General features: G+C 34.9%; 2 protein-coding genes across 4 annotated transcripts; one reads left to right on the top strand and one right to left on the bottom strand.

The window, feature by feature from the left end:
* Positions 1-4,730: 4,730 nt before the first annotated feature.
* LOC112797117 (protein SCAR2) lies at positions 4,731-12,120 on the top strand. Of its 3 annotated transcripts, none has more exons than XM_025839891.3 (9): positions 4,731-5,265; positions 6,524-6,687; positions 6,795-6,918; positions 7,031-7,151; positions 7,264-7,325; positions 7,445-11,117; positions 11,201-11,287; positions 11,385-11,489; positions 11,633-12,120. In XM_025839891.3, exons 1-9 carry the CDS (start codon positions 5,111-5,113, stop codon positions 11,684-11,686), a joined length of 4,545 nt encoding a protein of 1,514 aa, XP_025695676.1. In that variant the 5' UTR covers positions 4,731-5,110; the 3' UTR covers positions 11,687-12,120. The 3 variants fall into 3 exon arrangements, with proteins under 3 accessions (XP_025695676.1, XP_025695677.1, XP_029153755.1); XM_025839892.3 differs by having other exon boundaries at positions 4,845-5,265; positions 7,267-7,325; XM_029297922.2 differs by having other exon boundaries at positions 4,855-5,265; positions 7,031-7,145; positions 7,267-7,325.
* Positions 12,121-15,378: 3,258 nt separating this feature from the next.
* On the bottom strand, positions 15,379-16,734 carry LOC112795111 (putative F-box protein At4g29970). The gene is made up of 4 exons (XM_025837068.1): positions 16,452-16,734; positions 15,862-16,135; positions 15,599-15,753; positions 15,379-15,401 (listed from the first exon to the last, which is right to left on the bottom strand). The coding sequence occupies exons 1-4, from the start codon at positions 16,732-16,734 to the stop codon at positions 15,379-15,381; spliced, it is 735 nt and encodes a 244-aa protein (XP_025692853.1).
* Between the last annotated feature and the right edge of the window lie 205 nt (positions 16,735-16,939).

Here is a 16,939-nt window from a genome sequence, read left to right as displayed (position 1 = left end):
GGGTGGTTCCAGGTATTTTGTTACTTTTGTTGATGATTATTCCAGGTATGTTTGGATGTACTTCCTCAAACATAAGAATAAGGTATTCAATACTTTTAAGCGGCGAAGAGCAATGGTTGAAAACCGAACAGGTAGGAAGTTGAAAACTCTACGATCTGATAATGGCACAGAGTACACGGATGGGGCTTTCAAGGAGTTTTGTGATCGAGAAGGCATTGAAAGACACTGGACAGTTAGAGAAACACCACAATAGAATGGAGTCGTCGAACGACTGAATCGTACGCTACTTGAGAAGGCAAGGTGTATTCGCTCTAATTCCGGGTTAGGCAGAGAATGGTGGGCAGAATCGGTTGCTACAACTTGCTACATAGTGAATCGATCCCCACATTCTTCTATAGATGGAGACACACCTTATAAGGTGTGGTCAGGAGAACATGCAGATTACGAAAAACTCCGAGTCTTTGGATGCACAACTTTTTATCATATCAAAGATAATAAGCTTGATGATAGAGTTAAGAAGGCAATCTTTTTGGGGTATCCAAGAGGGGTTCAAGGCTATCGCCTTTGGAGTGTAAATGATTCTAAGTTTGTAATTAGCAGGGATATTACCTTTGATGAACGATCTATGGTAGCTTTGTCTAAAGATATGGTGCAAGATGATGGTGATGTTGGAAAAACTTCAAATACTCAAGTGGTGGAGATAGAGTCTAAATACCAACAAATAGACTCTAGTAATGTTCAGGTGGAGCATCCTAATGTTACTCGAGATGACGCAGAGGATGAACTTTATCATGAGGAAATTCAGCGAGAAAATGCACATGCATTACAACAGCAGCAGTAGGATTCTTTGGCATCTACTAGGCCAAAGAGGAATTATAAATTTGTTCAGAAGTTTGGGTCAAACAAGTCTTTGAGACATTATGGGCAGGTAAACTTGGTAGATTATGCACTCTCAGTGGAGGATGATGAGCCGGTCACCTTCAAACATACTATCAAAGACAAAGATAGAGAGAGTTGGTTGGTCGTTATGGAGGAAGAGATGCAATCTCTTCATAAGAATAAGACATGGGATGTGGTCCCATTGCCCGTGGAAAAGACTACAATTGATTGTAAGTGGGTGTATAAAGGAAAAGAAGATCCTACTAAGTCAGATGGTACAAGATTCAAAACTAGGTTAGTAGCAAAGGGATTTGCACAGAAATAAGGTGTTGATTACAATGAGATATTTTTTCCTGTGGTGAAACACACTTTCATACGGGTGCTTTTAAGTCTTGTCGCTCATGGTGATCTTGAGTTGGAACAACTAGACGTGAAGACTGCATTCTTGCACGGTGACTTAGAAGAAGAAATCTACATATATCAACCCGAGGGTTTCAAGGTTGAGGGTAAAGAAAGTTAGGTATGTCGCTTGAGAAAATCACTATATGGATTGAAACAATCTCCTCGGCAATGGTATAAGCGATTTGACTCCTTTATGTTAAAACAAGATTTTTCCAGAAATAATTATCATTGTTGTGTATACATTCGTAAGCTTCTTGGAGGTGATTATATCTATCTTCTATTGTATATGGATGACATGCTTATTGCCTCTAAGAGCAAGGTAGAGATAGATATGTTAAAGGTTCAACTTGGTAAAGAATTTGAAACAAAAGACTTAGGTGCTGCACGAAAAATATTAGGCATGGAAATTAAAAGAGAGAGATCAAACCAAAAATTGTTCTTGAGCCAAAGAGGATACATTGAGCGCGTCATTGAAAGGTTTAAAATGAAAAATGCTAAATCGGTGGTAACGCTGTTGGCTCCACATTTTAGCCTCTCTGGTAAACAACCTCCCACAACAGCAGAGGATAAGGCTTATATGGAAAATGTACCTTATGCTAGTGCAGTCGGTAGCCTAATGTATGCTATGGTGTGTACACGCCCAGATATTTCACAGGTAGTCAGTGTTGTTAGCAGGTTCATGGCAAACCCAGGTAAGGCACATTGGGAAGCAGTCAAGTGGATATTAAGATACTTGAAGGGTACCATTAACAAAGTTTTATGCTTTAGTGAAAATCATGTCAAATCAGCGGCTTTGTTGATTCTGATTATGCTGGTGATCTAGATAGAAGACGTTCGACGACTGGTTATGTATATAAAATACAAGGTACTCCAGTTAGTTGGCGATCGATGTTACAAGCTACAGTGGTAGTATCTACTATAGAGGCTGAGTACATGACAGTAGCAGAAGGGGTGAAAGAAGCATTGTGGCTAAGGGGTCTTCTAGATGATTTGGGGTTGGAGCAAGATTGCATGAATTTGAGTTGTGATAGTCAAAGTGCAATTCATTTGGTTAAAAATCAGGTTCATCATGCTCGTACCAAGCATATTGATGTAAGATATCACTTCGTGCGCGATGTTATAGAGAAAGGTAACATTTCTCTTATAAAAGTACACACAAATGAAAATCCTACTGATATGTTGACTAAAGTAGTATTAGGAAACAAATTCCAACACTGTTTAGAATTGCTCAATATTCCTTTATATTAGGCATTACATGAAGAAATAAAGGAACTATGATTGGTTTAATCCTAAATAAGGGTACGTAGACAGTCATTGTAAAATGATGCAAACGAATATGAATACCACACTTTGATCGTCCAAAATTTGAGTAGTAGATTTCAAATTGTGAACGAGGTGGAGAATTGTGAGAATAAAAGAAAGACAGAGAGAAAATAAAGGGAAGCAGACAAAAAATGGAAGAGAGAAAATAATGAATAGTTAAAAAATTTTTATAGAAAATTATTTTATAAGGAACATTTATAAGAAACTATTTTATAATATGCTTTCTTCTTATTTATAGAAGTTAAAAAATTATATAAATGAGTAAAATTAAAATGTATTCAATTCAATTAAAAAATTAAAGAAATTTATATCTATAGTAATTATTTATTTTTTTTCTTTTTAAAAATTATATAATAAATTAATTTCATATTACTTTTTATCATTAGAAGTCAAAATTATCTGCAAACTAACTGCACATTTTTCTCGCATCCAGTAAATCAGTGATGCGCCTCCATTTAGCTTCAACCTGCATTCTCTCCTCTCTCCTTACTTTTCATTATATTTTTCATAAACCCAATAATTATCAATTTCAACAATATCAATGCTCTCTGGGGAAATAGTGCTAATTTGTTGCGAAGCTTCCCCAATCCAAGGCAATATTATATCTCTCTACTCGAGTATGTGCAATTATACCAATTATGTTCAATGATATAGACGTATATGTGAAAACAAATCGCAATTAGATAAATTACAAATAAGATAAACGACATTTTGATTATTTTTTTAAGAAAAATCCGAGACATTTTTTTAGTTGATAAATACCACTGTATCTTAGAAGTTGAGACATTGACAAGGTTATGTCCAGAATAATGAAGTATGGTCAGCATCAGCTACACCCCAGTATTGTCTTTCCATTGCTATTCACACCTCAATTATATAGTCAATGCATACGTGAAAACCATCAAAGCATATAATCTTATGGGGAATATTTATCCTATTTTTTTCAATAAAAAATATTTATAATTTTATTCTAAAACAAAAATAATTTAGTTATTTAAATACTGTTAAAATTAATGGTTATTTTATTAGTATAGGATAAACACAGTGAATTATTATTATTATTATTATTATTATTATTATTATTAGGTTAGGCTTAAGATTAGGGCATTTAGCATAAAAAAAGGTTCCCTAGTAGGAAAGAATTAATGTCGGACCTGTATATTATAAATTTATAAGATTTATTTTGATAAAATTTTTTAAAAAATTATTTATTATTTTAAAAAATATGAATATTTTATTTCATATTTGTTAAAGAAAGTCCGTTTCACCTTTCTCATGTTTATTATTATTATTATTATTATTATTATTATTATTATTATTATTATTATTATTATTATTATTATTATCTCTCTTCTAATATTTACATGAATTTTGAAATTAAAACATAGTTTTATTTTTCACTTTATATAAATTATTCAATTGTTATTGCGGTATTGCCGAATTCAAAAGTAACATGATCCAATACCGCCCCACCACATGACAAGCGCCATAATGCGCGCAAATCAAATACAGTATAGTATTTTCTTACACAATAAGAAATTACTGCTCTGTAAACATTACTTTAAGAATATTATAAGTAAAATATTTAAATAAAAATGTTTACTTGTATAATAGATATATTTTTTAAGGCACATTTTCAATGTATTAAAATTTTAGAAGCTAAATCTTATATTTATATTACGTTTAAACTTTTTAAGACTAGAGACAATAATTTAATCTTTTCATTTGGTTAAAGAACCATTTTTTTTTTTTGCAATAACGTAGTGAAAGAGTAAAATTAAGAGGAGGAAAGATAAATTTAAAGAACAAAAACTTAACTAATTATTAACAGGAAAAAATTGGCTCATATGTGTTTTAAATGTTATTAAAAACCAAAAAATCTCACATCTAGTTATATTGTATATTGTACTGTTATAGATCTTAAAAAATAATCTTGCTATTAAGTGTTTTAAATTATTAATAAAAGATATCATAATAAGAAAATTCTTATAAAAATATAAAATAAATGTTAATTTCAAAATTTTTATATATTTAATACAATACAAAAGTAAAAGTTATTTTTAACTCTTTTAATTAATATTTTAAGACCGTGTTAAGCTAAAATGTTAAAAGAAAAATTGGAAATTAGGGAAAAGCAACGTCAGTCACTCCTTGACTCGAAGTGGTAGAATGTATCTTCTCCGATTCACACGCACAGTGACACCATCCTTTATATGCTACTCATCCTTCTCCCTTTCCACATTTTCCAATACGTTCTTGAAAGTTTTAAATATAAACCAAAAACAAAAAGGAAAGGATTTTTTTTAAGATAGAAGAAAAAGAAAAAGAAAAAGCGCACTCTCTCTCTCTTCCCCCGTGTTTCCCTCTCTTCTTTCTCTCTCTTCCATTTCCATGGTGCAACGGCCAGAACACACAGCGTCTCCGGAGAAAAGATCAGAGAACAGAGCCAGCAGAAAACGGTGATCGGAGCAGAATCAGGGTTCCGATACTGTCTGAAACTCGAAGAATGCCAATTTCGAGGTTCCACATTCGGACCGAGCACAGCTTGGCCGATCCGGAGCTCCACCGCGCCGCCGATAAGGATGATCCCGAGGCTCTCCTCGAAGCCGTCGCCATGGCTGGACTCGTCGGAGTCCTTCGCCAGCTCGGCGACCTTGCTCAGTTCAGTTCGCACTCTCTCTCTCACTCACTCACTCTGCCTCTCTCTCTCTCTCTCACTTCACCGTCGATGCTGCTGTTTTGGTGGTTTTGCAGTTTCCGTGATTATGCTTAGTCGAAATGAGTGTTGAGTTTGAAAAACTTTAAGAATGACAAAATAGTTTTTAATGCAGTGTTTGAAAACTTTTTGTGTTGTTGTGTTGTTTGTTATATTTTTAGCTGCTATACTGAATGGAGTGAGCTTTTGATTCAGGTAGAATTTGTTGTGGATATCGGAGTTGTTTGGTTGAGTTCGGAGTTTGCAGGAAATACGGCTTTCTAAATTTGGTGGTTGGATTAGGTGCCTGAATTAAGCTGTACTCTGTTACGAGTACTATTTTTTTAGTTTTTGTAGTACCTAGAACTCAATTTTGAAAAACCAATTTACGAGGATCACTCGTTAAATCTTAATATCTTAATGTAGTTTCTTTTAATAGTATTATTAATTCTTCTCTCGATGGTCAGATTTTTTTTTTCTTTTTTAAGTTGATCTGTTAAAAGGAATTTTGAACCAAAACAAATATAAAAAGATGAAAGTGGGCAATTAGTGATAGATTGGTCTAAATTCTGGGGTTTACGAGATAGTTCATTTTTCTTTGTATGGACTATGGACACGAATATTTTATTGGTTGGTCTGAACCCTCAATTCCACTGAGTGATGCGTACACGACAGTTCTTGAACTAGCTGATTCCTATATTTTTTGTTTGTATAGGCGGGGTCATTTAACTTAAACATCAGTTTACATTTGATGAAATTTGTTTAAAATGTTTTTCCGTATTCATTGGATTATTTGATTTTCAAAATCAACTATGCCTTGTTATTACTGAGCTGCATTATATTGCATATACTGTTATTTTTCATTTATTGCACGAAATAGGTATTAAGTTTAAGGGCCAATCTTAGGATGTGCTATCCACAAACACTTTATTATTCACCTGAGCTATGCATTGGGTGGTCTTAGTTCCGTGATTTTTTGTTGTTTGTTTGTTTGATTGGATAGTCTCGTAATTTTCATCCAAATGCTTCTGTAAAGTCATTTTTATGTATCTTGCAACAGTTGCAATAATTTTGACATTTTGTTCCCTGGTATTAATAATTAGATAGATAGTTTAGTTTTGATGCTGAGCATCAACATTTAATCCTTTTTGGATTATGGTCTTTAGTTTTTGTAGTTAACAAGTGGTGCTGGTTATCTGCATTTAACTATTTGATTTTTGTTAGGTTTGCTGCCGAGATCTTCCATGACTTGCATGAAGAAGTAATGGCCACTGCCGCGAGAGGCCACAGTCTTATTTCTCGTGTTCAGCAACTTGAAGCTGAAGTTCCTGCACTCGAGAAAGCTTTTTTGTCACAAACTCATCATCATTCATTCTTTACAAATGGAGGTTGTTCACTCATTTGAGTCTTATTTTTTATGATTTGCATTTGTGAGAATGTATCTGTAAGAATATAAAATTCTTTTGGCAAATTTAACATGCTTCTTGCATTGCAGGGATTGAATGGCATCCTAATCTCCAATCTGAACAGAATCTTGTTACTCGCGGAGACTTACCTCGATTTATAATGGATTCGTATGAAGAATGTCGTGCTCCCCCAAGGCTGTTCCTTCTAGACAAGTATGGTGACCAGATTCATAGGAAAAAAAAATTCAACACTAGTAACAGCTTGTTGCTATGTAACAGAATTTTTACTATAATTTATTTTATTTGGGTTTTTTTCCTCTAAAAGGTTTGATGTGGCTGGGGCTGGGGCATGTCTGAAGCGGTATACTGATCCATCATTCTTTAAAGTGGAGTCCTCTGTAACAACAGTAGAAGTTCACAGGGAAAAAAGGATTCGTAAGGTCAAGGTACTTTAGTGGCAATTTTACTGATTACATTGTTTTTTTATTGGTTTTTTTCTTTTTGGCATAAATGACACTTACAATAGAAAAATGAATATATAAATTTTCTTTTTTCCAGCAGAAGAAAGTATCACAATCAAGGAATGGTACAAAACCTGAAGTTGTCTCATCCCATGCCAAGTGAGCTCCGATCATTTATCTGTGTTGAATTATTTTATCCTTCTGGTTCCTATAATGCAAGTAGGTTTTTAAATGGTTTATTTATGACTCAGTTCATTCCAAATTTTCAAATATTGCAGACTGCACCAGTTATTCCTTGAGGAGCGCATTGAGAATGCTTGCAATGATCCTGCACGTCTTGTGAAGTTGAAGAAAAAACAGTTGAATGGATCGGCAGTAGATTTAAAGACTGGGAAAAGTTACATGGAGAAGATTTTTGAGAATTCCTCACCAGATCATAAAATGGTTTGTGAAGCCTCAATCACTCCACACCCACTGAAATCAATGTTTGATGCTGATGACAATGGGATTACAGTACTTGAAATCAGTAGTCTTAGCTCTGTGAAAAGGTCACCAGGATATGAAAGCAAAAGATCATCACCACTCAATGAGCAGGAATTAGAACTGAAACCATACTCTGAAGTGAGGAATGGAGATTTTGTGCAAGTGCATGAAGATGTCTTAGGAGGCGTGACACATAAGACGCCTTTAAATCATCCCAAGGTACCTGATGAGAGACGATTGGTAGTTGATGAACAAAAGAACAGAGAATGCATCTTGGATGGTTACCATTCTGATGACGTGACTAGCGAGGTTGACGATTACATGGATGCCTTAGCTTCCATCGAAGAACTGGAAACAGAAATTGAGTGTAGACCAAAGAAAAGCTTATTCCATATTCAAAAGACAAGTGATTCAAATGGCAAAGAAGAACATCAACTGCAAGCTCAATTTTCAGATTCTCAATCATTTGGGGACTCCTTGACATCTGAAGAAATTGATTCAGTTGATCAAGATCGAAATGATGAATGTACCGAAGTGCAAGCTCAGCTGTCAGATTCTCAATCAACACGAAGCTCCAATGCATCAGATGATAGCAGATCATCCAGAAGAGTCAGAATTGCTGAACGCACCCAACTGAAAACTCCGTTTTCAGATTCTCAATCTATTGGAAACTCCTCCATATCAGAGATTGAATATATGCCATCCAACCAGCTTGACCAAAATGTTAAGTTGCAAAATACTCATTGTGGTGGGTTTGTCATGCATGACAAAGGACATGTTTATGGAGAAGATATCTCTGGTTTTGGACCAGCTGCTTCTGTTTCATGTCTAATGGATTCAGGACATTCATTGTTATCTTTAGATCCTGGACCCCTCTCCTCAATGTGCCTCCCTATAAGGACTCAATCTGGTGAAACACAATCTGGCCCTGTTGAAACTCATCAAAGCTTAGAAGATGATGAAGACAGGAAGTCACTTGTTGAATCTGTGATGAAAGATGATGCTTGCTCTATTGTTTCTTCCAATAACAAATCTCTGGATAGCTTGGATGTTTGTGATCCATGTGTTAGTTCCAATGCTTTAGAAGATTTTAATGATTTGAACTTGGCACAGGAAGATGAATATGGTAATCATTCTACAATAACAGTATTGCAGGAAGAATCTGCTAATAAATACTCTTCTGCAATTTCGAATTGCGGTGATATGGGTTTTCAAGGAGAGAATCCAATTTTCCCATCCATGAAAACAGACTTGAATTTGGGTACCAAGTTGGCACTTGGTGGCCGAGACTTTAATTCTGAGAATGGTGTAAATGAAATCCAACACATCTCAGAGGATTTGTCTCCTGCTTTGGAGACTCCACAAATAAGTAACATTACAGAGGAACTATCGGATTTTACTCTAAATCAACCGGATGAGCCACATTCCGCAGAATCTGAAGTTTTCTGTTCTGAGCAGCAATCAACTTTTGAAGACATACAAAGGATGCTGCTTGCTGATGAAAAAGGTGGATCCAAAGTTGAAGATGATGTTCATATTAAATATCTGTCTTCTCTTGATAACAATAAGCAGGACAATCTTGTCTTTGTAAATGACATGTCCACTGAAAAGGTTCATTCAGATCAGGCTTTTTCTGCTCTTCATTTGGTTGATAGTGCTGAAAATGGTGCAAGTACTTTTAATTCTCTGTCCTCGGGTTTTGTTTCTTCCCCATCAAGGAATGCTTCAGATTTGAGTTCTTTTAGTTCCCATCGGAATGAAATAAAATACAATGAGGCCGATTTGACAAAAGTTTATGTAGGATTGAATTCAGAGAAGAGGGTAAATAAATTGGAATCGTCTTCAGACATCATATCTTCTCCAGCTAAAAGGCTTACAGATTTGGAAGAATCTACATTTGCAGATTCTCATGAGAAAGAGATGGAAGTCAACGAGGTAGTTCCTCACAAATATTTGACAGCCTTAGTGGCACCAAGGGTGGTGGATCAACTTGAAATTGGTTCTGCTGACATACAGTCAAATCCGAACAGATCTGTACCCTGTGATCCATGTCATTCTGAAATATGTAACAATATCCAAGAGGAGAGAATTCAAAATCTTTCTGCTGTCAGTGAAATGAAAGTGGTGGACTCAAGTTCAGAGCTAGAGTCTGAGAGGTCAGAATCTGTATGTCTTTCTCAGAATGATGTACAGAACAACAAAGAGAGTTTCTCATCACCTTCCTTTAACCAGCTGAAGCCAGAAACACATTCAGAGCTGATTGTGGAATCACCGGTTAATCAACGGGATGCAGAAGTTCAGCTCAGAAATGATGGATACCATTCCCTTGAGAAATTTCAATTTCATCACCAATCTTCAAGTCAGTTGGAACAACTAAGAATCCATCCAGAGGAACAGTCATCATTTGATTTCTCGTCTAAGTCATTTTTGCAGGAGACCAGTCCCACCAAGCATGTCATGCATTCATTGCATCCCATGATTCCGGAGTTAACCAATAATCATGAGGAGGTACCTCCTATGCCCCCTTTACCACCAATGCAGTGGAGAACGAGCAAGGTTCAACATTCTTCCCTAGTTTCACAGAGGGAAGAAATAGAAGCAACTCATGCATCATTGCAACCAATACAGCCAGTTAAACCTGATGATAAGTCTCAGTTTGGTTTATCAACCTCTGATAGAGACACTATACTGTATCAAAATCCATTTTTGCCTGTCATGGCTGTGGAAAGCAGTAAACTCCAGCGTTCTCCTGGGTTTTTAGCTGGTTTACCAGAGCATTCAGTTGCTATTCCCTTGCAATTTCCTATCATGATAAATAAATCAAATAGTCAATATAGTTACCTGGTTATGGATAAAAGCCAACATCAGAACTCATTTTTAACACTACCTGTGGTATCTACGAGCAGGCCTCCACATGGATATGTCATTGCTTCAGAGGGAGAAACGGTACAGAGTGCAAGTCCATGCACATCAATTCCACCTGCTGAACGTTGTGTTTCTGGATCTTATCCAATCTCTCCACAAGACAAACCGAGTGCGTCTTCAAGTGAATTAACAGAAAGGACTAGTTTGGAGGTCAAGGATGAATCTGGAGAATCGCATTTGATGCCACCTACTGAACTTGCTGCTTCTGGAAATGATCTCACCTCAGCAAGAGAACATATCACCCCAAGACAATTAACAGAAGAGACTAGTAGCTTAGAAGTTAAAACATTTGAGCAGTCTTCGATTTACTCAGAAAGGAAACAGGGAGATCCCTCTATCTCACCAATGGCACCACCAGGCATAGAAGTTGGGCAGCCCAATGACAGTCTGTTGCCTTCAAAGGGGGGAACGGCATCGCCATTGGATAAATCTTCCCGAACACCAGAGTTTGATAATAAAATGCCAAATGGAAAGCCGAAGAATAAGATTGTTCGTCCTGAGAGTCCTATAATTGATATTGCTGCTGCTCTTGACAGAAGCAAGGTAATGACAGTTTATAGGTTCTAATAGATGTGCATTTATGTGATATTTATTCTTGTATAATCTGCTGCCTTTGATTGCTGCAGCTGAGAAAAGTTTCCGAACGGATTATTCCTCCAAAACCACCCAAGTTAGATGAAAGAGATTCATTGTTAGAGCAGATAAGATCAAAGGTTAGCCATACCAACTTCTATCTTTCTTCTGCATGATGTTTGTACCATTATGTATTACAAATTCTGCTTATCTTTAAAATGCAATTTTTTTTTTCAGTCCTTCAACTTGAGACCTGCTGCAGCTACACGACCCATCATGCAGGGTCCAAAAACAAATTTGAGGGTTGCTGCCATCTTGGAGAAAGCAAATTCAATTCGCCAGGTCTCTCTCTCTCTCTCTCTTTCACGCACGTACGCGCGCAGACACACATATCATATGCACATATATATCGCAACAGCATGTGTGCTGAAATTGAACAAATAATTCTCCGTTTTCTGATTAAATTCTTTTCTTAATTGAAATAGGCATTGGCTGGAAGTGATGAAGATGATGATACAGATAGTTGGAGTGATTCTTGAGCGGGAAACACAATACATATAATTCTTTATCTTACTCCATGTTCATAGTTCACTCGGGACAACTTAAGTCCCTTCCAGAGTTCGCTTAATCACACACATATAGGTGCATGAACTTAGGAACAAGCATGCAGTGCGTTTAGTATCACTTCAAAACTCATCCATTTTTTCGGTGGTGAATACCGATTCAGTCAAAGGCTCAGCCCGTTATCGCTGACCAATCTTAGACAAATCATCCACATCTCCTTCTTTTTTTTAGAAAAAAAAAAAGTACGTGTATATTTGTGTTGATGTGTTGTGCTTCATGATTACCCAATTTTGTAATATAGTGGTTTCTCGTAATTGCATCATGAACATGTATCATCATGTAGCTAATATGCTTGTGTCCAATACCATAGTATATTTTTACACGCGAGTAAAATTGCTTTGAATGTATACTTGATTACTTGTAGTCGGTCCCATCGTTGCCTTTGTCTATTGATATATTTTTTACTTCTCCCTTGCAATTATATAGAAACAAGATAACTTACAACTAAATAGAGGAATTTTATCTATTAAAAAAGTGCTTAAGCCAGTTCAAACAAATCAATAAAAATCTAGTTGAGTTCGCTTAAAAAATATAAAAAGAAAAAGAAAATTTCCAAATTGATTGAGAAGTCATGAGCAAAATGCCAGTTTCTTCATGCAACAGCAGACAAAATTAAAGAGTTGTGAAAGTAAGCTGACAAATGATAATCATAAGGTGGAATCTTGAACATTGCATTTTCTCTGGAGTTTTTTCAGTCAAGGGCAGGTCCAATTTTACCGTTCACACACTAAAATAGTTTTTGTGTAACATTTTAGAATTCACCACCTCATCTATAGCTCTTAAACCACAAATAAAATGCTCGACTCTGGCATCAAAATATGCAGCCATTTAATCAAGATATTGATTCATATATCTTAGTAGGACAAGAAGAAAATTGAAGAAAAGCATCTACGTAAATTTCCCCAAACAAGATCATATAAAAAAGACATTTATTTTCTCCCTACACCCAGGGAGAGGAAAAAAGAAAGTTTAGTGTTTTTTTAAGAACTTTTCAAAAAATTTTAACTAAAGATCTCAACAAAGTTAACTTGATGCTCAGTGTGCTATAAATCCCAAAAGCCAATACACCTTGCACCACCTCACACCAAATAGTATAAAACTAACTTAGAACCTTGTCATACAAACGTATGAGTTATAACTAGTTTTTATGATATATAATTTAAAAATGGTTCTGTGAAAAGGCCTTAAATACAAGGATCAATAGCAATGCGGAAGCAGCAGATTCTGACATATAATTGTTCTTTAACATTTAAGCTTTCATTATCTCATCCCTAGCTATCAAACTACCAAATGAAAAAGAAAATGGAAGGAGCTAGTAAGTTAAGTAGTCTTTTTTGTAATGATACTTGGATAGAAGCCAAGGAGAAACAGGGAAAGAAACAGCGACACAAAACTGTTATTAGTGTCCACAAAATAGCTAACAATGCGAAATTTGGAAGAAAATCATACTTCCAAAGCAAAATAAAATTGAAGTTTATTCAATCTTCTTCATGCTCAACTTGTGAACCCTACAATTTATTTACAACTCTAAATTGTTCGCTTGTATGTTCGTTTTTCACTAATATGCTTGCTCAAGATTCTATTCCTTTATTGTAAAGTTTAGTGTTTTTTAAAGAACTTTAACTTCAAAAAATTTCTACTACAGATCTCTGTTGGGAATAAGTAGTATGACCACAATCCAATCAATCACGTGTCAAATAATTTGTTATTATTATTATATTAAAATGTTAATATAATAACGCCCTTGATTAAATTTAGAAATTTATCATTGTGATAGTGATCACAATATTGAGAGATAAATCTTTTATAATTTAATCTAAATTATTCTTGATCATAGGATTATTAAAAAAGACATTAATAATCCGGAAAGATCAATATATATATAATGGTCTTCATTGGATGAAGATTAATAGATCTCATTTATTAAATTATATATATAGATGGTGCATATAGGGATATGACCATTGAACTGACTCACTTTGAGAATTTCTAATGGTTACAATTACCGCATATTTGTCAATAGGATATTCTCAAGATGAATATAGTAATAGAGTTTTCTTTGACCTGCGACTGTCATAGTAATTAACAATGTATTTATTATACTTTGATTCCGGACACCTAATACCCCAGGGTGCTAGTTGAATGGACATTGGGTATGATTTAAATACTTGTAGAATTAATGATTAGTCAATAAGGAATCCGTCAACTCTCAGTAAAGAGTTTGAGCTCTATGATTATAATGACTGAGATGAATGAAACCTTGGCCAAGGAAATTGAATGAATGAAGAAATGAGTTTCTTAAGTCATTCACAGTTCATTATAATAATGGTAACATGTTAGAATTTGACAATTAAACCATACTCTAAGGGTTAACCAAGAGCTGGAAAGATGGAAGGAATCATACTTTGTTCTTTTGAGATTCTTAGTAAAAATATATTACTTCATACTATCGGGTCGTTGAGGAGCGTTGCTAGACGCCAACCTTGATTAGTAAATTTAGTATGACTAATTTACTACCCGCTTAGTATTGAACCTATGGGGTCACACACTAAGGAGTGTTCTAATCTTTGCTGTAGAATTATTTAATTATTATTTTGATTTGATCAAATAAATAATTATATTAATTCAAATGGAATATTATTATATTCTTTGCTAGCACCAAGAATATAATAATAATATGATAATTGAGAATATTAAATGAGATTTGAGAATAATTAGTTATTCTATTTCTGAATTTGAATTATAAATTTGGATGAGATCCAAATCGATTATGTTTTAAATTGTTATGATATGATTCATAAAATTTGAATGATTCAAGATTTAGAATTTCAAGATATGATTTAAATTTGAATTGAGAATCAAATTTAAAATCAGTAACAAATCTCATACTATATATATGTACATCAAGAGTACAGGAAAGTCACACGAGAATAAAACACAAGGGTTTTATTCCTTTACCTCTACGCACATAAATATATGTGAGCCTAATTCTTGGAGAAGAATTTTATGGTGTGTAAAGAGTTGTAAGAGATTTCTCAATTTAGATCAGATGTTCATTGGTCAAGGAGTTGACAACAAAGATTGGTCTTGGTGTGGATACGCATAGCGTCTTCGTACCATCGAAGGAGAAAGTGATTTTTACTAGCGTACACAGGTATTTAGATCTGATCTATATATTATTATTGGAATAAAGTTTAAGCACAAAATAGATCTTTATGATTACTTTTATTTTCTTCCACTGCGTGTTATGAACACATGGTAATCCTTCAATCTCAACAAAGTTAACTTGATGCTCAGTCTGCTATCAATTCAGAAGGCCAATGCACCAAACTTACACCAAATAGTATAAAACTAACTTACAATGCAAAATTTGGAAAGAAAATCATAATTCAAAGCAAAATAAAATTGAAGTTTCTTCAAACTTCTTCATGCTCAATTTGTGAACCCTACACTTTATTTATAACTCTTAACCGGTTCACCTATACGCTCGCTCCTGATACTCTTTCTTTCATCAAGTTGTTCGAAACATTATTGGCGAGTTTAATGGTCTGCAAAGAAGATCAGTGGGTAAAGGCCACAGCTTTAGACATGAAAACATAGCTAAACCTTAATCCTCACCATAAGACTGGACTGTAAGAAGCAAGAAAGTGATTAATGATTTTCTAAGCATTGATAAATTCTAATTTCATACAATCAATAGTCAAATCTCATGTCTGAATGCAACTTTATAAATGATGCATCTTGCTTGGTACTTTTTAATTAATCACAAAGCAATAGAAAGAAATAGGTATAACATGGTACAAAGCATAGGAGAATAATTTACATACCAGTTTTCTTCTTTTTATCCTTATCCTTAATGTCACCGGGCAATGGCAAGAGACTATCTTCATGTACACAGTAACTTTCATAGTAATAATGATAATGAGAAAGAGAAAAAGGAGAATAATTTAGAACCCTTTCACTGACAACATATTTGCCAAACCTTAAATTGGAATACCCCAATTTAAGATTTAGCGCAATAATGTCACTTCCAATGGATACACATAGAGGCCAATAAGAAGGAATCTCATATATTAAAATCTAAGATGACCGCACTTTATATTCTTTCATAACCCATATCTCAGTTATATGGTTGTGATACGAATACATGGCAAGGCGCCCTCCTAATATGGTGAGATCGATGGGAGAACACCCTACGAGTTGTTTTGGCATAGATATCTTTGAGAAACTCTTTTCCTTCAAATCAAAGATAAGAATACCATCATCAATGTAATCTTTACTAGAGTAACACAACCAATGAATAGCGCCATGTAAGAATAACCCATAAAATTGCTGCTTCCACGTGCCCATGGATTTGGGGAGCGCTGCATCGAGATTAATCCATGAATTAGTTCTCAATGAAAAGCAATCTAAGTGGTGTTGGTTGTAGTTATAAGGCCAAGATAGAACTATTAAATAGTCATCACGTGATGCATTGAAACCAAATCCATATCAAATTGCATCATCGGGCAAGATGTTAATACGAGAAACGATATGAGAGTAAGATATTATTTTGCTGGATCCAGTTAGTGGGTTCCATATAACAAGAAAATGTGGTTGTTCGTTTAAAAGAAGAAAGCCTCTGCAGGATCCCATGAGACGAGAACGAGAATCTGGCTTCTTCCTGGAAGGGAGAGATACCTCTGAGTGTCGTTGGTGCTGCTGCAACATCAAATAGCGTGTCGAACTCAACAAAGCAAGCACTTTTAGTAGTGTCTTTTACCAAGAAGAAGTACGAATGGGAAGATGCGGCAGAGTAGAGGTTGTAATGCGATTCTACAAAGTCTCGATCGGAAATGAGAGAGTGCCAAAGTTTTGAAACGAATCTGAGGTGAAACAAGTCTTTGGCAGGTACCCTTAGAAAGATTCGGTGAATGAGCTCCGGAGGGAGGATGTCATTCATGCCCATCTGCTTCCCTTCCATGCTCGTTCTCTTTTTTTTTTTGTGGTTAGGGTTGTGACTTGTGACAATTCATATGCCCATGCTGAGTTATATATTTCGGTAATCAATCCTCTAACTCTAAAAATAAGATTTGATCTCGTCTTATATTTTTTAAGTAGAATTAAAAAATAATTGATATTAAATGATACAAATAAGATTTCTCCCACTCAGTCATCTTTCTTCATTA

Source organism: Arachis hypogaea, chromosome 4 (genome assembly GCF_003086295.3).
Source record: "Arachis hypogaea cultivar Tifrunner chromosome 4, arahy.Tifrunner.gnm2.J5K5, whole genome shotgun sequence".
Classification (NCBI taxonomy): Eukaryota; Viridiplantae; Streptophyta; class Magnoliopsida; order Fabales; family Fabaceae; genus Arachis; species Arachis hypogaea.
Note: the sequence above shows the minus strand (reverse complement) of the source record. Positions and strands in the feature narration are given on the sequence as shown.